At 36.6% G+C, this 27,077-nt stretch overlaps 1 protein-coding gene across 5 annotated transcripts; it reads left to right on the top strand.

Annotated features, from left to right (window-relative positions):
• Positions 1-1,224: 1,224 nt before the first annotated feature.
• Positions 1,225-25,551, top strand: LOC139970616 (adipocyte plasma membrane-associated protein-like). 5 transcript variants are annotated; one of them, XM_071976456.1, is made up of 10 exons: positions 1,225-1,445; positions 6,266-6,426; positions 7,792-7,905; positions 8,894-9,009; positions 10,506-10,601; positions 11,775-11,888; positions 12,697-12,868; positions 13,997-14,131; positions 18,755-18,953; positions 22,129-25,551. In XM_071976456.1, exons 2-10 carry the CDS (start codon positions 6,290-6,292, stop codon positions 22,357-22,359), a joined length of 1,314 nt encoding a protein of 437 aa, XP_071832557.1. In that variant the 5' UTR covers positions 1,225-1,445; positions 6,266-6,289; the 3' UTR covers positions 22,360-25,551. The 5 variants fall into 5 exon arrangements, with proteins under 5 accessions (XP_071832557.1, XP_071832556.1, XP_071832561.1 ...); XM_071976455.1 differs by having other exon boundaries at positions 1,226-1,461; XM_071976460.1 differs by lacking the exon at positions 18,755-18,953 and adding an exon at positions 16,525-16,720 and having other exon boundaries at positions 1,230-1,461.
• The last annotated feature ends 1,526 nt before the right edge of the window (positions 25,552-27,077 follow it).

The following is a 27,077-nucleotide window of genomic DNA, read 5'->3' as shown; positions in this document are numbered from 1 at the left end:
ATCAAACACATTCAGATCAGAGGAAGAAACCACTTACACTACACACACTACTTTATGGCAAGCCAAGTTCATTAAATTTATTTAATATTCTCGCTATATCAGGAACGAAAACTCCGGATATAAACCAAAAAAAAATCCTTTTAAAACGGGGATAATCATTTAGACGTTTTCATTGCAAGGGCATCTCATCTAAAAATGCATTGTAGTTACGATGATGAAACATGAGCAGTTTTCTTCATGAATCTGACTTTAAATTATATTTTAACTCCACCAAAGTCGATAGGCTTCATTTAATCGATGTTATACTCATTCATACCAAGTGTGAGATCTGCCCAAGCTTCCAATGTTGAGAGATCACGTTTACAAGGTTTTCACACTTTGACTTCAGATGACCCAAAATGACCTTTGACCTCAACCAAAAACAATAGCCTTCTTTTACTCAATATGGTACTTCTACACAGCAAATATGAGATCTGCCCATGCTTCCCTTCTTGATATATCATGTTTACAAACTTTTCATAATTTTACCCCTGGTGACCCCAAATGACATTTGACCTCAACCAAAAACAATAGGCTTCTTGTACTCAATCTGATATTTCTACATACCAAATAAACAAAATCGTTCCTACTTTCCCTTCTTCAGATATCGTGTTTACAAGCTGGGCGTCATAAATGCACACACACACACACACACACATGTTTGCATTACATTCAGACCGAGGACCCCATTGTATTTTCCATTGTTCAAATCCACGTACCCTTACCTTAACAATACCCCATACAATAGAATTCTTCCGAGGACGTGGTGATTCTTTAGAAATCACAACCGAGGACCTGAAATTCTTTTGTTCAAGTCCTCAGTCAGATAGCAAAACAAACGCACACACACACACACATACGCTATCATGAATGCAAATGTTAGGTTACCATCGTAACCAAAAACTCTAAAAAATATCCTGAAACTCAGGACAGGGATGTCCTCACACTATGTTTGACCTTTTCCGAGGTAAATGGTCAGTGGAAATCCATTATGTTATAAAAGCGATGAGATATGCAACTCCATGGATTGTCATATTGTTTCCTTTTGTCTGTAACTGCACTTTTACATTATCATGGGGTACTTTTATATTTATAATATTATCACCTGCAAGTGTATATTATCATCATGATCGAATGTCCTCCTTGCGTTCCATAGTTTTAGCCCCAGTGCAATGTTTACATCACTGAACAGTGGTTCACATCCGCCTTCGGGTAGCAAATAAGGGTGCTACAACGCATAAGCAAGGGAAATCCCGGAAGCGTTCCAGGAAAGCCGAGCAGCTAGTGGCAGCCAGACAGTACTACTATCGTTAACTTGGTACTGCACATAGACATAGACAAGGAACTTGAAAGAAACGTGGACGAAGAAAGCATTAACGAAGAAAGTGTGGCACCCGCTTGCAGAGGTATACCCAGAAATATGTAAGCAAATAGACCTAAGCTACTGCATCGTAGCCAGCCTAATGAAGTAGGCCTAATGGTTAACCTTAACCTCACTCACTCAAGCATAACGTATCGTGCAATAAAGCTATTTTAGGCCTATCCTGAGTAAGTTGAAACGTTAGGATAAACGTGTAAAGTCCGAGAGTCAACAATTAGTTGAAACTGCTGAGTAACTTCCCAGTATCGCCAACAGCAGACTCAGAAAGTTAGATCTTAGTTGTTGAGTGTATTGAGGAACCAGTATTAATAAGAAGAAGAAGGGGGGAAAGAAGACCCAAGTTAAACTGCTCAGTAATTACTGTTTGTATGAAAGCCAAAAAGATCTGTAATACTTGATCTCATAGGCAATATCTGGTAGCATGGTGGGCTCATAACTGACGCACTTAAGGATTTGATTGACGATGTCTGTCAACATAAAATCAAAATCACTCAACTGCATGCATTTTTCATATGTGTAGTTCCTCACAAATGTAATGATCTCAAAATATTTATTGTTCTGTGCCTACGCAACGTACAATTGAGAAGAATGTGACCTCAAAATGTCTGCTGTGTCAAGTTCTTTCATACACCTAAATTGACACATTCGTCGATAAGCTAACTGTAGTGTAGGCATAAGTATACATCCATTGACTTTGGATGCTGTTTGCTATGCTCTGAACCTCTAAGCTCAGACAGGTCAGGTCCCAGAGAGTAGTTGTATCATATTGAAGTAATTTTGGTTATTTTTTGGGAGTAAGATTTCCAAATGTCAAAAAAATGTGTAAAACTGGGGGGATGGTGTTAATAGCTTAATAAATACCACAATTTGGTCAGCAAATAGCTGAAATGGATTCAAACTCATGAAATATGTAATTCTGCTTGACTGCAAAAAGTTTAGGTGGCCTGCTGTATCGTTGCTATTAATAATTGATGGTGCGTCAATTACGAGGGTGCGTCAATTATGAAGCCTTAACTATACAGGTTTAGCAAAGTATGAACAGCCAATTCTGCGTGGCATACTTATCGGCCAGAGGGAATATTTTATATGAAATGAGCATAGCCATTATCTGCCCGATAAGTATTCAAGTTGGTTTTGGCAGCCATTACTTTGGTAGCTTAAATCTGGTCAACAATTTTTTTTGTGGATGACGTTCAGTAGTGTAAATGATCATCGCTCAAACACCATTTTCAAAGCAATTGCCTTGAAAAAAAGGTATGAAAATTAATCACTTTTTCATATGTTTCATTGCTGAAACATACATTACGACTCTAATGGATTCCAATGCTCAGAATATGCCATTTCTGAAGTCAGAAAGGTAAATTTATGCTGAAATTTCCAGCTTGAAAGTTTCTGTGCCTAACATTGACGTACATAGGAACTGCTTTAAATACTGTATGAGAGAGCTGATGTGTTTCCATACCTGCTAGGCCTTCATATAGGGTTGTATGTCATGACCTGCTTCCATAATTAACACTGTCAGTAAATATTGTAAAAACCTCAACAGACACATCCAAACTGTTGCTAAAGCCTTTGTGGTTGAAAAATCATACGTCATTGTTTATCAACAGTACAGCTTTTGCATATTTTAGATGGTTACTTCTAATGTTTCTGTCATTAAACATGCTGGAAACCAAAACCATCCTAAACATGTGCATCTTTGATGTTCTGAGGGATTTAGCGAAGAGCACATGTTTGTGTGCTTGGAATTTATCCTGCAAGTGTTTCTTAAATATGCACATGTTTGGTACAGTATGTTTTCTGTTAGACAAACTACAACAAATAGAAGTAAAATACCAATTCCCCATCCCCCCCCCCCCACTCAATTTCCTTGTGTATAGCTTTTGATTTTGTTTTTTCCATTCTTTGTTCAGCATTTTATAAGCACAATAAGTAGCCTGTTTTGACTACTAAATTATACCGGCAGTGCTTCCCAACTTAATTCTGCAGTTAGGTTAACGGCCGATAGCATGAGTACAAGTAGCAGAAGGGTACACTATAAAGTCCCACTTGTTGTTCCAAACTATAAAGTGAATTCAGAATGCAGTTCGGTAAAATTTCAGCCTCAGCATTTACAAACATAGGCATAGGTGGTTTGAGTATCATTTTCCTCAACATATGTATGGTTAGTCTACCATGTGACTAGCATATAGCATGGCATTTAACAATAGACTATAGAGTGCACTCTCCCACTCCCCCTATTCCCCTCTCTCCCTACTCCTCTCTCCCCTACTCCCCTCCCACACATGATGTAGTTTATGATATGTTTGTTGTGTGAAACATGAGATCTGTGTGTCAAAGTTGATCTCTGAACAGCTTAATAATTTTAACAATTTAAAGGAAATGTTTGTACATCTACTGACATACAGTATATTGGAATTTTGTTAAAGTTTGTCCCTTGGCAGTTGCAAAAGATCGCACCATTTTCCCTACACCCTCTTCCAGAGAACTCACCTCCTGATGGTCCTAAGTTCAACAAATTGAATCACCCCCTCCCCTTTAAAAATAAAGGAAAAATGTACAGACTCACAACTAAAGGCAACATATAATTCTCCCAGATGGTTTCTATTGTGTTAGGTCTATTTAGATTGTAATTAGGAAGTGAATCATAAATACTTTTTGCTGGCAGCAAAATGGAGGGGTAGGAGTCAGTTTTGTCAGTCATTGTAATATCCATCTGTGGTAGCAAACTGTTTGTAGAATTAACCATACTGTTTATAAGTGATCAATTTACTTTGGGTACCATAGCTCGTGTACATGCATGGCAAGCCCTAGATTCTCTGCTTGAGTGCAGCATTCACTGTACATAGGATCTCCCCAGCTTGGTGAAGCCAGAGCTGAGTGGTACTGTTGATAGAATTACAGATTTCAAAGTAGTAACCGCATTACAATTTCTTCCGTTTAATCTAGGAAGATTTTAGTAGAGAAAGAAGAACTCTCCGTCCTACCACTTCCTCACCCTTCCCCACCCTTTGCCACCCTTTGCCACCCTTCCCCACCCTACCCTACCCAGACAGAATGGAATCAGAATGAAAGTAGAAGCAGTATCTAGCAAAGACTAGCATTATAAGTTAGTAACATCAGTTTAGATGTACCTAACACAGTACATCAACCTGTGGAACCACACTTCTCCATACAGCTTTCAATATGGAAGTTGTTATTGTGTACCATTCTTTGAAAGACAAAGCAAGTTATGACGTGGGGATGCTTGAATGGCACTCTAAAGGTCAATGAAAGAATTTTTGCAGATCTAGCAAAAACTAACTATATAGCAAACTGCAAAGATGATGCCCTTCTTTCTTTTTTTTAAAAGCTGATTATTTTGTTTTTCATGAATAAAATATTGTTTATTGAAAATCAATCTGTTTTGTCAGTATTGAACGTGACCTTTGTCCTGGCATACCATACATGCTTATAAAGAAATCTAAAGAAGTTAAAGTTAATATAACAAAGTCTGAAAGAAAAATAAAACTTGTGATGCTTGCATTTCCTTCCTATGAGTGCATGTATTAGTCAGTGTTACAGAGTGCATCAAATACTATGCAGGAAGGTATGTATAGGTAGTGCTGTAGAACTAATATATTTCTTACATATTTTGCAAGTTCCAATTTAGTGTATACAAGTACTGTACCAGCAATAGAAACCATTCTGATTGTTAACAGTTTGTCACTAGCTTATATTTTATCAGCACGGCTGGAACATCTGGTGATGTAAGTCGCCATACGGACAAACTTGGCAATGCAGTACTATTCCGCAAGCAAAGGACCATAAAATAATTTCTACGAAGGACAGTGGATTCCTGAAAACAAATTTTGAGGTTTCCACTGGGACAAATATTCTTATTGATAATTTGCTGCTTCAAGTAAATAGTTCTCTTTGTCGTACCAAAATTGTAACTTTTCAGAAAGCCGTACATTCTGTGTCTTTTCAAATGGAATAAAAATTTCTTTGAAGTTTTGTTGCAGAGCATTGACATGTTAACAAACATTGCTAATGCAGGAAATTTAATTTAGTGTGCAAATTTTCTGTAGCAGTTTTTGAAGGCACTGAAGTTTTGTCCCTGAAATAAAAATTAATGGTTTCTGTGTAGAAAAGTACCGTACGTCTTTGGACTTGTGTAGAAAGCAATTTGACCAGCTGGCATAGCATTTAACGATGCTATGCTGGATCGATGATTCACAGCTGGATGTATTTAGAGATACAGTAAGGTTGCAGCTCTTAATCCAGCAGCATTATACTTTCTGCTGTAATGGATCTGATAAATTTGCATAATTTCAAGTTGTAGGAATGTTTCAACTTTATGAACAGTCAATAGATTATATTTTCTGTTAATTAACCCAAAAATACCATGAACTTAGAGTGAACTCTACAGTAACATGTTTCTGTTTACTTAACAGTATTTGCAAACTTTGTGTCCCATCAATGGTAGAGCACTTTGGAAGCTTACACAGTAAGTTGACAGTATGGGTCGGTGTGCAGAAGACTGCTATAAATTTTTGCATTTGCGTAGCAATTCGGCCAAAGTTGTATGTCAGCTAGCTGTGCGATACCGAATAAATTATTCGCGTGTGCTCAGCATTGTGGAATTCTTATCATACTCGTAACGTGTCGGGCATTTTGGAAATCCAGTATCTAGATATTGGTGTAAGATTGAGTACTGGTACACATGCTTAAAGACTTTTGTACTCTTTTGTACTCACATCAAGAGGATTTGTACTGGTACTCATGCTCATGCAGTTGTACTGGTACTACAAATCAAGATATATGAATAAATAAATTGTCATTTTACTTCTTTTTTTTGTGCAGTGAAATCCGTCCTTCTTGATCAGAATGTCTGACGATTCTAAGGTAAGGCAGAGGAAAGGAGTGGAGGAGATAAGTCCCAAGGCTGGTACGACAGGATCATCATCCAAAAATCCACAGACACCCTGGCAGAGTAGGTTAAGGAAAAGGCCACCAACATGTTGGTAAGAAAAAACAGATCAGAACGACTGAAAGTTTTAATGATTGAATTATCGGCTGATCGTTTGTTTGTTGATTTGTTTGTTGATTTATTGATTGATTTGAGTGATCGAAGGCTTGATCATGGAGCAATTGACCAATTAGTCAGGAGGGAAAGTTTATTGTTGACTTGCTGATCATGATTTTTTTTATTATTTGTTTATTGGAGTAATTGATTGATTGGTTGATTGAATTGATGGCTCTCTTGATGAGCAAGAGACCAATTGTTCAGAAGTGAAGTTTTATTATTTAATTCTCGGTTGATTCTTTGTTGCTTTATGTATTTGACTCATTAATTGATCAAGAAGGGATTAATGAATCCAATTAATATTTCTCTTCATGAGAATTGATTCATTGAATAAACCTTAGATTTCATGCACCTCAAATTTGCAATCATTTGAAATAATTTCAGAGAAAAGAAGCTATATGAACCAATGCAGAACAAAATTCCTCTACAGGTAGCGTTGCTATTAGAAATTGTAGTAAAACTAAAAACTCGACCCTGTTTTTCACACTGCATACACAATATACAGAGCTCTACAGTACAGCAACAACTTTACAAGGTTGTTGGAACTAAGTACTACTGTAGGAGACTAAGTATAGACATACGTCTGTTTGTTATGTTACTGTTCACTTATCCTGCATTACTTAATGAAAAAAATAATAGGTGATTGTTTTGACACTTGTCTATGTGCAATACTATGAGCAATTGCAAACATGATAAATTGGATTGACTAATATTTAACCAAAAACTGCTGGCACCAAATAGCAGAGATTGTCAAATGTGTTTAAACTGACCGCAAGTGTGTAACTGACCACTTACTGACCACTATACAGGGAATAATTTATCCAGTACCGCATGGCAAAATCCTACGTAAAATGGTCAAGTTGCTATAAAAGTGTAGATGTACAGCAGTGTTTGTACACAGAAACCGTAACATACATTATAGGAGACAAAACTGCTATGTAAAACTTGAACAGTAAAGCATTATCTACTCATACAGTATGTTTATGGCACCAAAGCTAAACATAGAGGTTTAATTTACTCTAAGATATTTTGACTCTGATATTTGAGTATTTTCTGACAGATGATCTCAGCTGTCTTCAATTACGCTCATTGTGAAGCCATTTCTAATTTTTCGATAGAATTGTTGTTACTCTGGAATTTACTTACTTCCTTAGCAGTTGACTCCTTTTCAGGCCTAACTATTACCAGTTAATATTGTTAAAAGTAGTGATAAATGCAAGGTACATTCATATGAGTGTGCTTTCCCCGAAAGAAATACTCAATTCCATCCTCTCTTTATTTATCCTGTCTTAACGCTCTCCAGGGAACAGTTTGGTAAATATTTCTGGTGGCTGCTTTACCTTGGTATTCTCATCATCATCATCGGTATCGTTGTTGTGCTTAGAATGGATTCACCTATCAAGCCAAGATTCTTGCAGTAAGTAATCAAACAGAATTGATATCATAGGCTCGTTGCATTGATGTCCCGGTGTTTGCTTGAAACAAACTACAGCAGATTTTTGTAGCCTATCCATACCTCCACCATACTTTTAGAGTGGATGTACCTAGCCTAGCCTACTACTGTATAAGAATCAGACTTGAAGCAGATAATTATTATGAACTCACCATTTTAACTGGTACAGGTTACTGCCAGCTTGTTGCACTTTTTTTTTAGCAAGATGAAGATTTGTAACATTGGTATATATAGTACTAGTTACCAAGGCCAGATCCAGTGAAACAATCCTGCCGTCCATCGGAAGGTAGAGTGATGGACCCTTTCACGACCCCTAACCAAACTTAAAGAATTCTAGTATATAGAAGAAAGAAACAAATTACAAAAAATAATAATAATGAACTGATGCTTCATATGATATTGGTGGGAAATAGATGTGGATTCAGCTGCCCTCAATGATGCAACCATTTTATATGCATATATTTTGTCTGTAAAGCACTATCAGTGCAAGGCAATGGGTGTGTGTGTTGCGGGGGGGGGGGGGGGGTGGTGGGAGGTGGTGGGATGGGATGGGAGAGGGTTTTAGCTGATCAGGGCATGGACTTTCAGCTTAAGTTTCCAGGCTTAAGCTCTGCTAGTTACTCAGGTCAATTTTGTGTCAAGTAGAATACAGGGTTAATATTAGTCATGAAATACTATTCTGACTTAATAATTTTTTGTGAGAAACAGTGGACGTGGTAAATAAAATGCATTTTCATAAGTACACTTCATATGATGTGAAAGTAAAACAAAACAACAAATACTACACAGTGGAAGAATTTGGCAAAATTTTGGTCGGCAGGAATATTCGCAGAATTAGAATATTAAATTAGCAAGTCACCAATAATTGATAATTAACACTCATTAGAATTTGATATCAAACGACAGTAAACAGATTGTTTCAGTGATCGTTGAATACATCTATCCTTTGCAGGCTTCCGACCCCACGACCGCTGACAGGGGCACTGGAACCAAATAATGTACTTCAGAAGGCCAAGAGACTATTTGAAGGGGAGATAATTGGACCAGAATCTCTTGTGCTTTTAGAAGGTAATGTTTTGAGTTCTTTCGTTCATTGCACAATGTAGCGATATTTTTAGTAGCGCCATTGGAAGCAACAAAAATTGATTCAAACAGGAGTGAACATCATGTTAACGTTCTCTAGGAATTCTGCCATCACAGAACTGAATATCTGCCAAAAACATGAAGAAAGGAATGGGTACAGATTTGGTAAGAATTATGTGGAAATGGTTTCCAGAAAAAAGTTTTTTTTTTCTATTAAGAAATGAAAGATGTAGTTTTAAAACTTAATTGCATAAATTTATAGCACATGATCAGCAGAGTAAGTGAGGAATAAAGAAATTGTGCAAAAAAGTGCATTAATGTGATCCCTGGAGTCCATACAGAACACTGAGAGCTTGTGCTATCATACGTGAAATAGTCAAAATGTCAATAATATTAAAGTAGATTACTGGTGCAGACAATATTTGCCCCAATGTCATCACACTTTCTCCATCCTTGCTCTGAGCTATATTTGCTTGAGTTAACTGAGTGCTCATCTGTCTAAGGTCACATGACCTCAAACAACTGTAAAGCTTCAATTCAAGCCTTCATATTGTAGCAAAAGCTTGGGTTAATTCATAGTTCACATTAAACTGTGGCTCTAATGCTCGTTGAAAGACTGGGAAAGTTACTGATCAGCACCATCACTGCTTCAAGTCAAATGACGGCCAGCCAGAGCTTTGTAAAAACTCCCTGCTTGTCTTCCACTTTGGAGTAATAATCTCATGAAAGAGAATAAATGCACTTTGTGAAGTGCTGCAAACTTGATTCGATCCAGTCCATGATCAGATAAACACTACAGAAAAATGAGGCACGATATTATTCATATCAAACATATTAGCTGTACAAACCTACAGAAGCCGTGCAATGGTTATTCTGTATGTTCATTTTTGCTGAATAAACTATGTACATGGTAGCTTTTGCATGTAAGTGAAGACACACTAGAGTAATTTCCTGGGTGATTAACTCGTTCAAGGTTCCACTTGTACAGTTTGGCCGAACGATAAAGGTGCACTGGAGAAGCATGTTCAGGGTGCTTTAAGCAATTAGTTTGACTTGTCACTTCGAAAATATATTTCTTAAGATCTGTTCTTCAATAATCACAAACAAAATTGTATATATCACTTGTGAGTAACTCACGGTATTGTTATGATCTAAGTCTACAGCTAGTCAAGTTTTGCTGAACTAGATTGGACTGATGTGGGAACCATATAACATTGTTTCTGTTGATTGTGGGCATTGCAGGAGAACCCCATTGTAAATGTGGCTAGTGTAAATTGGGGAATGTGCCATGAAAGATTGATTCACGTTGCCTAAAGGTATTAAGAACAGTGATAAAAATAATATTACTTCTTTAGAATCAAGATTCTTGATGAAAATAAAATGAATAAAATAATTGACCAACCATAGGGAGCTAATAATCTCCATGGTTACATGGTTTCTTTAATCTGTAATTATTTTTCTGCTTTCCTTCATTTGTACAGGAAAAATATACACTGGTACTTATGATGGCAAAATAGTGAGACTCGAAAACGACAACAAACTTACAGTTATTGCAAAACTTGGCGAGGAACCGTGTGGTAAGTTTTGCTTACTAGATCTACATTAACCAATAACCAATGTTTTTCTGTGCCATTGGTTTTAGCTATGATAACCTCTGCAGGCACCTTGTAGCCTAGCTTACTAATGACCCACATTTGGTGTAAAGGAAAGTTGCAGAATATATCCCATAGGTACCCAAGTGTTTAGATCAGTTTCAAACGTTATAGTTAAGTTTACAGTTATATCAAAATGGATGACTGATTATGAAAATTTGAAGATTTTGAAGTTGGTGCAACTGATCTGTTCAATGGACAAAAACTGGTTATTTTTCAAAGAGATAAATATTGAAAACCAGGCCTGTGAATGGTTTCTTTTTCTGGAATAAATAAATGTGATTATCCATCAAGCAACCTGAAAATGTTTTGATTTTTGTAAGTTGCAAGATATTTAGTCACCTTAGATAATCAGATACCTTAATAGATGGATTTTTTAGGCACAAAATAATTATTTGACATATTGTAGGCTGTTAAAAAGCACTGCTCTCAGAACAAGTTGTATTTCTTCACCACTTTTACTTTTTGATAAAGTGACCCTACACAAAACTCTATTTAGTAAACCATACAGTTCATTAAAAATGCAGGTACATATTCTTAAAAGTTATGCATGTGTAATTTTGGCCTTCTGGCTTCCGTAAACAGATGTACATATAGGCCTAACACTGTGCAAACAAGTACAATATGTTCCAGCCTCATATTAGCTGTATTGAAATTACATATTATGTTCATTTTTTTTGTAAGTATTATTGCATTGTGAGCTGCATGGTTTTGCACAAGCTCATGAACATCGTTCATTACTAGCAGCCCATGTTGTTTTGTTATGTCCTGTTCTTACGTAAACAATAATCAGTCTGAAACAAGGATTTTTTTTATTCTCTCTACTGTATTTCGTCGATCATCTCACGGATTCAAACGCCATCTTTAAACTTGTTTTCTTACTCCCATTCACCTTTGACCCTTAATCACAACTTTTTTATATCTCAATTCCAAACCTATCGCCCTCTACTCTCGTTTTTAAATCCTTCAGAACATGTCCCTTGAATCATCGATGTGAATCATCAATGTGTCGTCCATTTTGATGGCACGTCAGTGGCCACCTTATTTCCATAACAACTCCCTGGTTACGCTCATGTCTTTCTTTCTTTATACTCCTAGGTACTCCGGAAAATGAACACACATGTGGAAGACCCCTAGGTTTACAAGTATCAGAACATGGAACCCTGTACGTAATAGATGCTTACCTTGGAGTCTATGAAGTGAATGTAACAGGTCTGTAATGCTTCTAGTACGGTATGATGATACTCATTGTAGAGTCATGAAGACAATGTAACATCTTTTGTAAATACTTCTAGTAAATTACATAACACTAGTCATAGGGCAGTATGTGTAACTGATACTCTTTGTAGCATCATGAAGTCAATGTAACAAGTTTGGTAATGTTACTAGTAAATTACATAACACTGGTCATAGGGCAGTAAATGTAACTGACACTCACTGTAGAGTCATGAAGACTATGTAACAGGTTTTGTAATACTTCTAGTAAGTTACATAACACTGGTCATAGGGCACTATGTGTAACTGGTACTCATTGTAGCATCATGAAGTCAATGTAACAGGTTTGGTAATGTTACTAGTAAATTACATAACACTGGTCATAGGGCAGTATGTGTAACTGGTACTCATTTGTAGAGTCATGAAGTCAATGTAACAGGTTTTGTAATACTTCTAGTACATACATAACACTGGCCATAGGGCAGTATGTGTAACTGGTACTCATTGTACAGTCATGATATCAATGTTTAACATGTTTGTATTATTGCTTATGATACATTAAACTTCTGGACGTGGAATACATAGTGTACACTGAGCTGAGGAACACTCCCTATGGGGACATTAAGGTGGTCCTGGGAGCAGGAATGGTGCTACAATTACAATTACACACCTGCCTCCTAAATTTCTGAATAATCATCAAAAAGAGAAGGCTGGGCTTAAGCTGGTGTTGCTCCATTATCAATCCCATGATCTTCTGTTGGATTCCTTATATACTAAACTGAACTGTTTTATATTTGACTTTCAGGGGAGTTCACACAGCTAGTTCCGGCAAGCAGGACATACATGGGTCATTCTATACGATTTGGTAATGATGTTACAAGATTACCCGGAGGGGACTTTTTCTTCACTGATTCTGACTTTAAGTGGGAAAGGAGGGAGTTTCCTTACATTATGATAGAAACATCACCAAACGGAAGGTCAGTTTGAATCGGTCAAATTCTTTGTAGACAGAGCTATAATTTGCATTGAAAAGTATAGAGGGAATTTGGTTTTTTCATTGTCACATGAGTAAGAATAATAAATAATTAGATCAGCCTGGAAGGTGGTTTAATTGACAAGTTATCAGAGCGGCCGTGTATGCATGTGGGAGAAACGTGAGAATGTCTTATCACTTACAGTTCACATCAACGGAATATTCAATTTATAGGTTTAGGCTAGCTCACTTTAGCTAAAACTGTAATTTTTCCAGGATGATAACCAAACTATACATTGGGTGGCCAGGGGACAAAACCCACAGCCTCCCAGATGCTATGAATTCATGCTTGTAATGCCCGCAGCCTTTATCCACTCAACCACAGCACTGAAAAAATGCTTGCTTCTTCCCCCATCCCCTGCCACGATCCCCACATCCCATCCCTGCCACGATCCCACATCCCATCCCCACATCCCATCCCCACATCCCATCCCCACATCCCATCCAGTTATAGACTTCACTATCAGCAGCTAAATTGTTTTCACTGTTGCGTTACCACTATTTGGGGTTTTGAACAGGCATGGGTTTGGAGGGAAGGTGACAATGTCTTTGCATCAGGTGTATTTAATCTCAATTTCAGTTCTCTTTGTGATATTAATTGTGCCTCATTTTGTAATAAACTCCCTTACACCCCCTCTAACCCCTCCCCCTCAACCCAACCTTGCCAATTTCAGTTCTCTTTGTGATATTAATTGTGCCTCATTTTGTAATAAACTCCCTTACACCCCCTCTACCCCCTCAACCCAACCTTGCCCACAACACTCGTTGTTGCCTGTGTAGTCTTATTGAAACAAAATTAACAAATGGAGCAAGTTTCTTTTCATATTTATTTCTTCTTCATTACGTGGGGTTAAGGGGAGGTTAATGTGGTACAATCCACGCACACAACTTTGCATTGTCACCTTCTTAGAGCTATTCATTAACAATGCAATTAAAATTTCTCCTGACCAAGAACTCCTGCTCATCTGTGAAACCACTGCTTATCATATTTTAAAGTAAGTGAAGTTTTGGAAGTTTTTACTCAGATTTAACGTTGCTTTTCATCTCTTTCCTGGTTGGTGGTGGAATACAGGTTAATGTGGTTCAATCCAAAAACTCGATTCAGCAATGTCGCCCTCTTTGATCTCTACTTTCCCAATGGTATCCAAATTTCTCCTGACCAACAGTTTATGCTCATCTGTGAATCCTCTGCATATCGTATTCTAAAGTAAGTATAACTTTGATGTGTTTTTCTTTCCACTTTATTGAACCTAATATTGAAACTTGAAATGCACCAGTAACTATTCTTGCAAACTTTGAAAGAAATTCAAGTCTGTTTCTGAATGAATTTGTGGGTATCACAGCTTACTTTTAGAAGTATGAAATAAACTTTATAGCATCAATCTAATTGTGTTGAAAATGCTACTCATGGACCTTTGAACACCCGCTCACCATAAATTAGGTGTAAAGCATTTATTTGTTTGCAAGAGTCAGATTTGTATAGCTCTACTATAGGTAGCCTAACATTAGGACCTCATTAGTGTAGGCTTCAAACTAAAAGGTAGAAAACAGTCTGAAACAGTTTGGAATTTCATATTTAGTAAAAAGTGTGGTAACCGTGTGTTTGGTTCTCCTGATTGACTTGATGGATGACAGTGAATATAGACAGCAAAACCTGGAAAATGATTTACAGAAGGAGTTTGTTTTCTAGTTTATATCTCAACTGGTGTGATTGGGTGCTTTAGGATAAGAGCAGAGGAAGGGCTGTTCCATTGCAAGAAGTGACTTGAACAGTATGTTATACATGAAGAATGGAGACAAGTATGAACAACAATCCTGGTTTTGACAAGAGTTTTAGATTTTAAATTCAGTACAAAATGGAATAGGATATGTAGAAAAATAGGTAAATAACTAGCAAATTCTGTCAAATATATCGTGGACCAACCTGTCTTCAATTGTTTCATACACTAGTCTGTGTGTTCATTCTGAATTTTTTTCCATTTTATCCTCAAATTGTTTCTTGCAACATTAACTTTTAGGCAAACTGTTGCATTTCTAATGTCATGGCAAATTGAACCCACAAGATTTTAAACACCAACTAACACCCATCATTTGATAGTTTCAGTATTTGTGTGCTTTCCCCCAAAAATGAGAGTACAATAATATGTAAATATTGACATTGCCATATGAAGGTAATCCACAGAGTGTTAGTTCATAGTATAAATATTTATTCACCCCCTTCCAGATATACACTCAACTTATATATATATATATGTATAGCAGCTGCGTGCATCCTTGTGTCCACCCAAATTTTTGTGACCCATGTAGAACTAACTTCCCTTTTAATCCCTCCCTACCTCAACCCCCTAATAGGTAGTATAAATTTTTTGAATATTAATATGGGCAAATAATTTGAGTATACCATCTGCAAAATTATTCTTTTTTTTTCCCTATTAATGTTATTAGCTTTCCCATCTCACTTATTAATAGTTTATTACATATTTGTGGTGCATTGAATAACAAACCAGGTTGGCCCAGCTTTTAATTTAATCTCAGCAATATCGTTTATATTCTTGTGAAAATTGAGGAAACATTTCCAGGTAAATGCTGCATGCATGAAAGCCCAACTTTAAAAAAAAAAAAAATTGAAATAATATATTGCTTCCAGTTTGTTAAAAATGTCATCATAAAGAAATACCTTAAATAATAAACCCACTGTGCTGAATGTGATATTTGTTAAAACAGTTTTTTTCTTTCTTAGTTATCATTGACATTTGTGAATATGCTTTCAGTCATGAAATTCACTTTTCACAATACAGCTTGTCAAGTTTCATTTCAAATGTGCAGTAAAACAGTCAAACAGTTTGAACTTCTCTAATTTATAGCATTTTTGAATTCTTGTTAAAGTGTCAGAGCAAAGCTTTTCGAAGAATGGCGTCAAAATTCAGTAACCACACACTTGTTAATGCATTAACCTGGTGGAACACTGTAAGAGAATGTCTTAAGTTGATTAATTACAATCTTAGTTTGATTAATACTCGGTAGGTTTGGTGAAACCGTGTTGTTCAAACAGAAGGAGCTGCTTTCCTGTTTTCCCTGCATGTAATGTTTGTGTGTATGCATTGCATTGTACATTTGTTTCTCACACAGTTGTATTTTATGCTGTTTGTGTGTTGTTACACCGTTAATTGTTGGTTACACATTTTGGTACACGCAAAACCACATTCAATTCATTTCACTTGAGGCACGAACCAAAAAGAAGAAATATCGCAATCATTTGAATAAGCTGCAGTATATGAAGGATGCTTTGATTAGTGGTTTGATTAATTGTTGCTCATGTACCATCATGAAGCAATATTGAAAGTTAATACTACAAAAATTGGAAATTTCCAATACTGTGAAAAGCTGTTTTTTTTTTCAAAAGGTTTCAGCTTTAAAAGTTTGTTACCATGGTAATTCACATTCAATCTTAAAACGAACTCAAAAAGAAATAAGTTTTGAAGAAATTCACCTATCACTGATCAGTGCCAAGGTGTACAAGAACACGATGTGTTTTCCCTCCTTTCTGATACTATATAAACCCTTCCACTGGTGCTCGAAAACTCTTCCCATGTTTCTCAGGTATTACATTCAAGGCGACAAAGCTGGGAACAAAGAAATATTTGTAGATAATTTACCCGGACTTCCAGACAACATTAGACCCAGTAAATCTGGTGGTTACTGGGTCGGAATTCACTTTGCTGCCTTGAGGAACGGCCCGTACCCCATCGCGGACTTTTTGGGTATGAGACCAATGCTGAGAAAACAGTTGATGAAGGTAATTTTAGTGTTGTTTTGGGGGAACAAAAGAAAGACAAAATGCTTTTTTCTCTGAAGCACAAACTTGGTGGAGGTTATAAAACTAACTTTAGGCATTTATATGGTTCTGATTGGTTGAAGGCAGTTTTTTTACTTAGATATTTCTTCAGTGGGTATTTGAGTTGCCTGTGGTAAGGGCAACAACTCATGAAAACCATGAAATCATGAAAACCATGAAATCAATCAACATTTTTCGATGTTTCGTTCAGTTTTTTTCTTCTTTATTTTCATTTATGTTTTATGTTTGTTTTAGTTGCATGCATGTCCTTTTCACAACATTTCAGTTACCTCACAAACACGTATACTTTTACCTACTAACTCTGTAGTTTTGTGCTGAAGTGGCTCAGGTAGGGTCATCTTATCAGATCCTCTTTGTTTTGAAGACATTTTTAAAAGGAATGGTGTGCTCAAGAATTGAAGTTGTCGACAAGGTGCGCCCTTTTATTCCTTTTACTTAGCTGAACTGTGACAATACAACTGAACAAGCATTTTCCGCACTCCTTCGAAACGTGGTATTTATATTTATGGGGGACTTGTTTCCATGTAAGGGATGCTTGCAGTGAAAAATTATTACACTAAACTTGCTTCACTAAAACCTCTTTGGAGTTTAAACAAAGAGATGAGTTGTCTGCTTGTAATGTCAATGTTTAGAGAACAAACAGTGTAGGCTTTGTAATGTAAAGTATGAAAGCAATTGAAATTAAAGATAATCAAGGTGTGACATACTACTTTAGTTATAATCAAAGCTTTCAGTTCTGTGCTTCTTTGCTTCTTTCACCAATTTTGTCACATTAAGGTTTAAGATTTTTTCGCAATTTTTTTGTTTTGTTCACAAACGACGAGAATGAGACAAAAACAGCATGAACAATAATTGCTGAATACTTTCCCTTACTGTCCAAGGAACATGCTAAATGTAGAACATCCTAGAGGTCTAAATTTGCTTGTTGTTCTTTGGTTTCTATTAACAGTCTTTAAAGCTTTTGCCTTTTTGTTCCTTGCTTGACACATCCCTTTCCTTATGCTTAGCTGACACGTTCAATTTGTAGTCCGGGTTCATAGAGCAGCTTGTTATGCAAGATATCATGTTTTTTACCTTTCTGAATGTTTCAGGGCTTGGAGAGTAGCTTGAAAATAGCCCAGGGCAAAATATCAACACTCGAGCTGCTCTCACAAGGGATAGTCATATTTTCTGGGTAAGGGGGAAGGAGGGGTGGTTTCCAAAACTAGAAACTTTAGGGCCACTAAAGGAAATTATTCATCTAGTTCAGCATAGCCAAAGAGACAGATTTGCTACACAAATTGTATAGCAAGTTCATTTTACTATAGCAGTTTTTGTACACAATAACATAATATTATACATTCAGTATTTTATGATGAACAGGCTTTAGAATTTCAGAATTCTCAAAAAGTGTTGTACAAAGGACTGGATTATTACCTGTACCACTACAGCAAACAGGCCTAGATTTGTTGTACAAAGGACTGAACTATTTCCTGTACAGTACCACTACAGCAATGAGGCCTAGATTTTCACAATTTTAGCCACTTACTAGAAAACAAAATTGCCAGTGTGTAAAAAAAAAATTGCTGGTATAATAATTTCAAGTCCCATTAAAATTTTACTGGAATTAAAATACCAGCAACATTGAGTTTGTACTGGCAGGAAATTCCCAGGTTTAGTTGTTGTTGGTCATACTTTAATAGCAAATGGCAAAGTCCATGGTCATTTAGCCTGTGTAAATAGCCTGAATTTCACGGCCTGGCAATGTGCATTCATTCTTGTTGTTTATTTCTGGTCCTATCGTACAGGAAGGTAAACTCAGATAAGGTGTCATCATAACTCAGTAGCGCATAAACATTTCTAACCCAGCATGCATGACCAACTTGATAACTTTATAATTAACATGCATAATTAACTTTCTAACCCACACATGCTTAAGCATCAAAATTATCACACCCGCCATTAATTTTAGTCGACAAATTTCTTCTGACTCAGGTATTACCTGAAAGGGGATAAAATGGGCCAAACAGAAATTTTTGCCGATAACTTACCAAAAGTTCCTGATAATATCAGGCTAAGCAAAAACGGTGGCTACTGGGTCGCACTCAGTGGGCCTGTCCGTTCGGCCGAGGATCTCTTAACACTCTCAGATTTCATGGGCAGACGACCTTGGCTGAGAAAACAGATTGCAAAGGTTGGTTTGTAGTACACTCACCCACTTCTGCTGTAGTCTGTGCCGTAATGGTGTAACCAGTGAATGTGTGGGGTGGGGTGGGGGTGGGGATAGTGGGAAGGAGATATTATCTGTGAAACCTCTTTCAATCTACTTTTCCTAAATAACACGAGTAACTATACACACTGATGGTAGCAGTGTCAAGTAATAAATTTACCAGGCCAAAAAAGAAATGCTGCAGCAGCTGCAAAGTCCCCTGCAGCAAGGCTGAATCAATATGAAATTGTAGCACAAAATAGCTCATCCTATGCAGCCATGCTGCAGAATGCTGCAGCCCCCTCATCCTCCTTTGGAGACAGTGCTTAAGAAGATTTGATTTCTTGAGAGCATATTTAGTGTCCCCATGGTCTTTCCAAGCTTTTGACCTAATAAAAGAAGAAACTGTTAAAATTCATCGCAAGTTACACCTGCATGTGACTGTGATAGGTTGATAGAAACATACAGGCAACATGCTTGTCCTTTTGAGATTTGAGCCAAACTCCTGTCTCGGACATCACCTCCCCCCCCCAGCCTCCCACCCCTCCCCGCTCATTGCAAACTCTGGTTACACCATTTGTCTTTGTTTTAACTAACTCATTCGATTGTTAAAGGGCAGCATGCGGTGGAAGAGAAATTATGCATCTTTGTGTTAGCCTTGTCTGTAAATATCAACTCTTCTCCTTAAAAGATTGGTTCAGTTGTCATACATGTTTATGTTATATGTATATGAAAGAGGACAATAAAAGAAACACAAGGGTGAAAAAAATGTTCAAATATCTTTTTCGGTTAAAGAGATATTCAAGTGTAAAGTTTTATCAGATTGTGTAGAAACTGCTGAAATCTGACTAGCTGCGATGTCACATCTTCACATCCCTGAAAAGTCTTTGTTTTTTTCTCTAAATATTTTGTAAGATTTCATGACTTTCAACCAAAAGATATGTCAGGAGATCTCATATTTGTCAAAGGAAGTATTTGAGATTAAACATCTGAAGAATTTTTGATTATATTATTTTCAAATATGTTAAAAAATGTAAATAATTTTTAAAGAAATATATTCACAAATGTTAAGGAAGTGAGGATGTGACATCACACCTTCACAGTATAGTCTTTCCACACCAGTCGTTTTCAAAGAAATTTTGATATCTTCAAAGTGTCATATCTCCTTAACAGAGCATGCTATCATGGTAGTTTCTTCACTGTTCTTTTTGTCTTTTTGTGCTCTTTCATACAAAATAGACATGTCAAACACCTGAACCAATCCTTTAATAAGGAGAATAGACAAATGTTAAAGATATTCATTACAGAATAAATCCTGGTAGTGGCGTAGGAAGGTACTTTTGGGTGGGGGGGCTGAAGACTGATGGCCGGCCTGGGGGAGGGGTCTAAGGGGAGGGGGTGTCCCCCTCCCCTTTGGATTTTTTTGCATTTCCAGGTGGCCTCAGATGCAATTTGGTGCAATATAGCACACTTCAACACCCACTCCATTTTGTAAACTTAATTTTGTATTTTCACCTGGCCTTAGATGCAATTTGGTGCTCCAAATGAGATTTTTTTTTTCTCATTTGGAAATGAAAAAGGGGTTTTCTGACTTGCGAAGCGGGGGGGCGGAATGATACTTCCGCCCCTCCACATTTTTCACTGGGGGGGCTGGCGCCCCCCCAGCCCCCCCGGTTCCTACGCCCTTGAATCCTGGTAGTGGTTCAAAAACATTGTAAGATTTGTGAACAGTTTCTTTACCTGAGTATTAACTTCAGTATATGCAATGATGCGATACTGACTGTTTTTTAATTTTTTATTAATAATATTTCATGATCAGACCGTGCATGTTAATATAAGCTCTGGTGAGTCCTCTTAATACAGCTCTTTGTGTTGATGTTGGTAAACGTTTTGAGACACATTTTGTCCTATCAAAAATACAGTTCTTTTGGTTAAACTTGTCATGTTTCATTTACACTTAAAGAACAAAAGGTAACAACAACTTTGAAAGATGTTTCCTATTTTGCTCTTAGTTATGTGATCGTTGCTAAAACAAATAGGGACATTTGTAATAATAATACACCATTCTTATTTTAACAGGAAGCCAGCACAAATTGCACAGGATTATGGGAGTAACATTGTCCGGTCAAAAGAATTATGAAATGACATGGAATCCTGTCTATCTCCCTAAATTCATATGCACTTGGCAACAAAATTCTTTGAAACATGTCTCAGTTTGGAACTCTTAAAAATTCAGCAGATTTGGTAAAATAGCCCAAAATTGTTTAGTTGAAATGAAACTTGTATATCATTGTCGGATATGATATTATGCAATGGAAAAATGTGCAAAAATCAACTCAAGAAGCTTACTCGAACCACAAAACCAAGAGTTTAATTTAGATCCATATTATAATTGTATTTTTGTACATTCTTGAAAAATGAGTTCTCACTGCCAATCCGTGAAGCTCATTTTTATATTTATATTTTTATTATTTTTTTTAAAATGCCTTCAACCAATCAGAATACATATGAATAAATCTCTCTTTGTATTTTTCCTCTTATTTTGACATAACCCTCTTTAATTAATTGTTGTTATTTATTTGGTCATTTTTAGTGAAAATGTAATGAACTTAAATCAAATTGACTGATATGAACTTGAAAAGGAATATTTATATATGCTTGAATGAAACTGTTGTTATTGTCGTGAGTCAAAAGTTTGATTGCTGCTGGTAAGACATTCTGTGAAGGTCAAAAGGTACCGTTCAGTGCTGACAAGAATTTCAAAAATATTGAGAATGTCATACGTTTTGAACCCTATGTTTCATCTAGGTCAAATTTTCCTTGAATTCAAGCAACAGCAACATTAATTTTGTACTAGCAGAGAAATGCAAGCAGCAGTTTAATTTCTACCCGTAAATGGGCAATAGCCACTGGCAATTTAGCCAGTAAATAGTCACTGAATTTTAAGTGCTTAAAACATAAATATTTGCAGTGGGAGATATAATGCTGTAAATGCAGCTAGCTGGTTTAAAGTGGTGTTGTAGACACACAAACCTACACAAGTTCCGACTACAAGGTTTTAATTTGCTTGCACCATCATGTTGGTCCTTTAAATACTGTTTTTTTTTTTTTTTTTCGGGGGTAAAAGTTATCTATATTTACCGATTTATTTTTTTTATAGCTTTTCAGCCCTCATTTCCTACTGCAATACTTGCCAAAGCATGGCATGATTATTGAATTGAGTAAAGACGGCGAAATCATCCGGAGTTTCCACGATCCGACCGGAGAAGTGATCGACTCGGTCAGCGAAGTGTTGGACACTGGTGATGCCCTGTACCTGGGGTCGTACAAGGCACCGTATTTGGCCAAACTCAACTATAAGGATATCCCTGCAAAGGTGGTGGGGCAGTAATTACTCTGTTCCGTTTAAGTGAAAGTAACAAAACATGCAGATCAAGATGACAGGGTCTATCCAAGAGATTATGGGAAGTGACAAAAGGTAACTTGGTGGTAACTGTAATAATGCTGTCTGTCTTCCTTGACCCTTTCTCACCAATCACACCACCTCCACCCCCCCCCCCCACACCTCCTGTTTATGCCCTACCACTACACACTCTATCCTAGACCTGTTACCCTTCACTTTAAATGTGAAAAATTGTAAATCAAATATGACCACAATGAACAACCAACTCATATTGCTGAAGAGCATTACATAAATGCAATATTCATAATTTATGCTTGATTTGTTTTAAGTGGTTCGGGTAATTTGTTCTTTCTGTATCAATTAGCTGGACTGTATGGCAGGCCATTTCAGATTTAATTTGAGATGTTATCTTTAATGGATGACTTTAGACACCAACATTAATTGTAATATGCTTGAGATCATTACAGGCGCGTAGCCAAGGAGGGGGGGGGCGTAGGGGGCGACCGCCAACACATGGTGGCGCTACACTTAGATAGTTTTCAATGCTGAATCTATGGCTCTGATAGTTTGCCTACAAGTTTGCCTACAGGGTCGGCCCTCCCTTGGCAAATTCCTCGCTCAAGCCTGGATCATTACACCCCACAGGTATCAGTGCAGGTTGTATTTCTATAACCTTTGTTTCATGTTTTGAGGACCTTTCCTCTTTTAAAGTGGCTGAGAGGGTTTTCCACTTCCACTAATGACTGTTATCTGTCATCAACTTTCAGTAGGGTAATACCTTCACAATGATCAAGTTATCTGGAACTCTTGTCTGATGTTCTGGTACTTGACTTTTAAGACACTTCTTTCGTCAGTTGCTCTATCAGTCAGGTGATACCATATGAAGTATAAACTTATAAGGCAAGGAATCACTAAGCCTGCTGGCTTTCTGGTTAATTTTTTGAGAAATCTGCATTGACACAGCAGAGAGTTGATCTATTAAATTGGCTGAACGGACAAGTCTAACACACAGCCCATTAGATCAGTTCCCCAGATGCAACACAAAACTCAATGGGAGACCGTAAGACTCTTATGGCACTCTTATGTGTAAAATGTGTTTAGCTAGTGTTTAGCTAGTAATGGTATCAAAGGTGCAGTCAGTAAAACGAATGGTCCCAGTGTACTCTTTACGGCCCATCGCTTATCTGTCTAGATATCCAGATGTACCCCATCTTTAAATCTGCCATCTGGCCCACCAATTATATTATTGAAGAGGTTGGCCCAGGGAGCCATATCAGGGTGCTTCTAGAGTTGCAAAATATCAAAACTTGGTCACCCAAGCTAAAACCTGGTTTGGACTTGGCTCAATGTCAACTCTCCTTTGGGGCTCATTTCTATTGCTGCACCCGGGCCCAATTGAGCAGACACATATTTATCCTAAAATGACTTGCTAGCTTATTATGATAATAATGGCGTTATTATCTTCTGCAAAATATGGAGATGAAAGAGAAGAAAACAGAGCAGGATGATGCAATCCAAATTCCCCGTTGAAGATTGGATGTAGAGTTCTCCTCCTTCTATAAGTAAGAGTTTTATGTGTAACCCAAAACCTTAGAATGGAAATATTTCAACAGGCTTGAAAGGTGAAAGATTCTTTTGATAATCAGCATCCAATAATTTGCAAACATATGTTACCAATCCATCAAAGAAATACTAAATTTAATAGGTTTTTTGACATGTAGGAACTTGGTGACCACTTGATATATAAGTTTATATATATGATATATTTTAAAAGGATTTTGAATCACTGAGCAGAAAAGTTAGGTTATGCAACACAGAAGGTTTAAGCTCTACTACAGTTCTGTTGCCAATGATAGTACTAACATCAGTGGGTAAGGGTTTGCTAGCATATATATTTGTTTGGTACAAATTTCGCTTTACACAATTTATGCTTGTTTATGTCTTTTGTTTATAATATTCTTCGTCCCAAGTGTGATGGACATTTTTAAATTGAAATTTAGTAGAAAAAAAACTTGTGATGTATAAGTGCCTTTTCATCATATTTAAAAAAAAAAAAATTGGGGGGGTGGTGGATGTGAGAACAGGAGGGGGTGGTGGATGTGAGAACAGGAGGGGGGTTGGGGTAAAATGTTTGGTGCAACAAAACAGTTTCCAATGATGCATTCAGGTCCCTCTGGGCATTTTCTTTTTGGCCTTTCAAGGGCAATGGTCAATTTCGGGAACAGCATAATTGTTTAAGAAATGATTTGCATTTAGTTTGTTTTGTACAATTGTGTAATGGATCTTCTTTCTTTTAAACATTCTTGCATGAATTAAATTTCGGGTAGTGTCTTATCTCATGAATTAACATAAAAATATGTATATTTTTGTAGTGAAAATCGATGGATGTGAATCTTTTTACTTCATACTGATAATTAGTTAGAATACTGAGTGCTGGGAATAAAGGATAGTTAGTAATAATCGAACCATATTAATTTTGTTTACTTTTCTTATCTTTAATAATAAAAAAATTGAGGAGAGGTTGGTTTGGGGGGGGGGGGGTGGTAGCTAGTCAAGACATATGTTGCCTTGAATGATAGTGAGACGTGAAGTGGCTTCAATTATCCTCTGAACAATTTCTTGCATTTTTGTTGACACAAAAGTCATACAGGTATGAAAACATAAAGGTCGCCATTGAAATAAGGACATTCTCTTGCAAGAGTTATTAGTCACTTTGTTTCATGATGTTGAAATGAAGAGACTTTTAATTGATCAATTCATTCAATTTATCATTTTGCTACAAATTCTTGAAATGATGACTTTCTGAGCGTAAGTCATCATTTTGTTGAAAAATGTTAAAATTGATGACATTGATGAATAATTATTTTATACTTTTGCAGCACAATGTGGAATATCTTACTTATAAGGTTTAAGGAATTGGTTATTTCATTTCGTTGCGAATTGTTAATATAGTAACTGATGTTAATATATTAAGTAAACAATTAAATCATTTTGTTGAAAGTTGTTAACATATTAACAAAAAGGTATTAACATTTTGACATCACCAGTACATTTCCATTTCCAAGGAATTCATCATTTTGCTCTTATATCTTTGTAAATATTTTTACCATGGTTAAGGAGAATTTAAGAAATTGAAGGCAACTTCTCTAAGGATGAACATCATGACAGACATAGTTCCAATGTAGAGGGGGGGGGGGAGATGTCCACCCCCCCAAAAAAAAAAGAATAAAAAAATAGAAAATAGTTACTAGCACAAACTTTGGTGTAGACCTAATTATAGATCTAGTTCATAGCCTAAATATGTTTCAGAATATTTCAAGTTATGTATAAAATTTACTTTTTTCTGGGCGAGTACCGTTAGAACCCCATCCCCTGCCCCCTACATGAGAGTTGGCTTCAACGGGCACCATGGCCCCAACCCCCACTCACTTTTAAAAATCCGCCCTGCATCTGTAAAAACATGATGTTGAAGGAAAAAAATATATCATACAATTAACATAGCAAATTTGTAGGTCGACTTGACATGGTTACCGGTACATTATGAAAGGAAACCGATGATGTTTAGATGATTATGTCATTGATGCTTATCCCGCGTTTTAAATGATCAAGCCTTTGATATATGTAGTGTCAGTGATGGGCGGAACTTCCAACTTAGTATGCAGCCGACACATACGACTATAGGGCCTCTCTTCTGTCTGTGATCACGCCATAAAAATCATCATCCACGTGACGGTGAGATTATTTTACGGTTAAATATAAAAGTATAACCTTAGTCGTCGGATTAAACTACGTACCAAGAGGCGCTCTAGTCATATATTTGCATTAAATGTGTTACACATCAAAGCTATACATTTTACGTCTGGACTTTTTTTAAGAGAAACCTGCATTTGTTGATTCAGACCTTGAAATGTAGCTGTCATTCGTCAAAAGAAATACCACACTCCCAGTATGTTTCAAAATATATGTGTTTTGTCAAGTGTCGCGTGAAAAGTGGCACTTTAAAGTGCTTTTATGAAAATAGACTAAACTTGCCGGAATTTGTGATAATCTGGTAGTTTCATTGGAGTGACTGACATGTAATAATCATGTGCGCAACCATGGCATTATTATTTAGTTGTTGTTTTTCATTTGGTTAGTTTGTGGGTGACGGAGGTAGAAATTATTTGAACATTTGACACTTTTTGATATCTCAGCTGAATGTCCCTTCAAGTCATTATAAATTTAGGAAATTGAAACTCATATTGCATTCCTTGAAATCTTTCCTTGTCATTGTTTTAGTTTTATCTTAAAATAAAGTTCTAAGCTCGAGCCCCGTCGAGCCCCGGTAGTTGAGCACCGATACTAACATTAGACCTTCATCAGTTCAACATCTTTTTTTTCCCCCAGAATGAGATCAAATGTATACGTTCCTACGACAACGTGATATAGTTTTACAAATGCTGTTTATATATTGATACCGTTTTGCAATTGCTGTTATATATTGATACCATTTTGCAATTGCTGTTATAGACAAAACCAGAAAAGTTCAGTGTTCTCGTATAGACAACAGTAGCTGCTGTTTTGAATTAAACCAAACTTGCGAAAACATTAATTTTTAGGGTCACCATAATAATAATAGTAATAATAATAATCATATCCATCATAATAATAATAATAATAATAATCAGCAGTTATTTTTACGACGCTTTTAAGCGATCACAAATGTG

Source organism: Apostichopus japonicus, chromosome 8, assembly GCF_037975245.1.
Source record: "Apostichopus japonicus isolate 1M-3 chromosome 8, ASM3797524v1, whole genome shotgun sequence".
In the NCBI taxonomy this organism is placed as follows: domain Eukaryota; kingdom Metazoa; phylum Echinodermata; class Holothuroidea; order Aspidochirotida; family Stichopodidae; genus Apostichopus; species Apostichopus japonicus.
Note: the sequence above shows the minus strand (reverse complement) of the source record. Positions and strands in the feature narration are given on the sequence as shown.

Bases quoted from the DNA above. Each gene is read 5' to 3' on its own strand.
- LOC139970616 (XM_071976456.1), top strand. From the start codon at position 6,290: ATGTCTGACGATTCTAAGGTAAGGCAGAGGAAAGGAGTGGAGGAGATA. The intron at 11,889-12,696 runs GTCTGTAATGCT...TTTGACTTTCAG, and splicing joins CTATGAAGTGAATGTAACAG to GGGAGTTCACACAGCTAGTT. The intron at 12,869-13,996 runs GTCAGTTTGAAT...GGTGGAATACAG, and splicing joins GAAACATCACCAAACGGAAG to GTTAATGTGGTTCAATCCAA.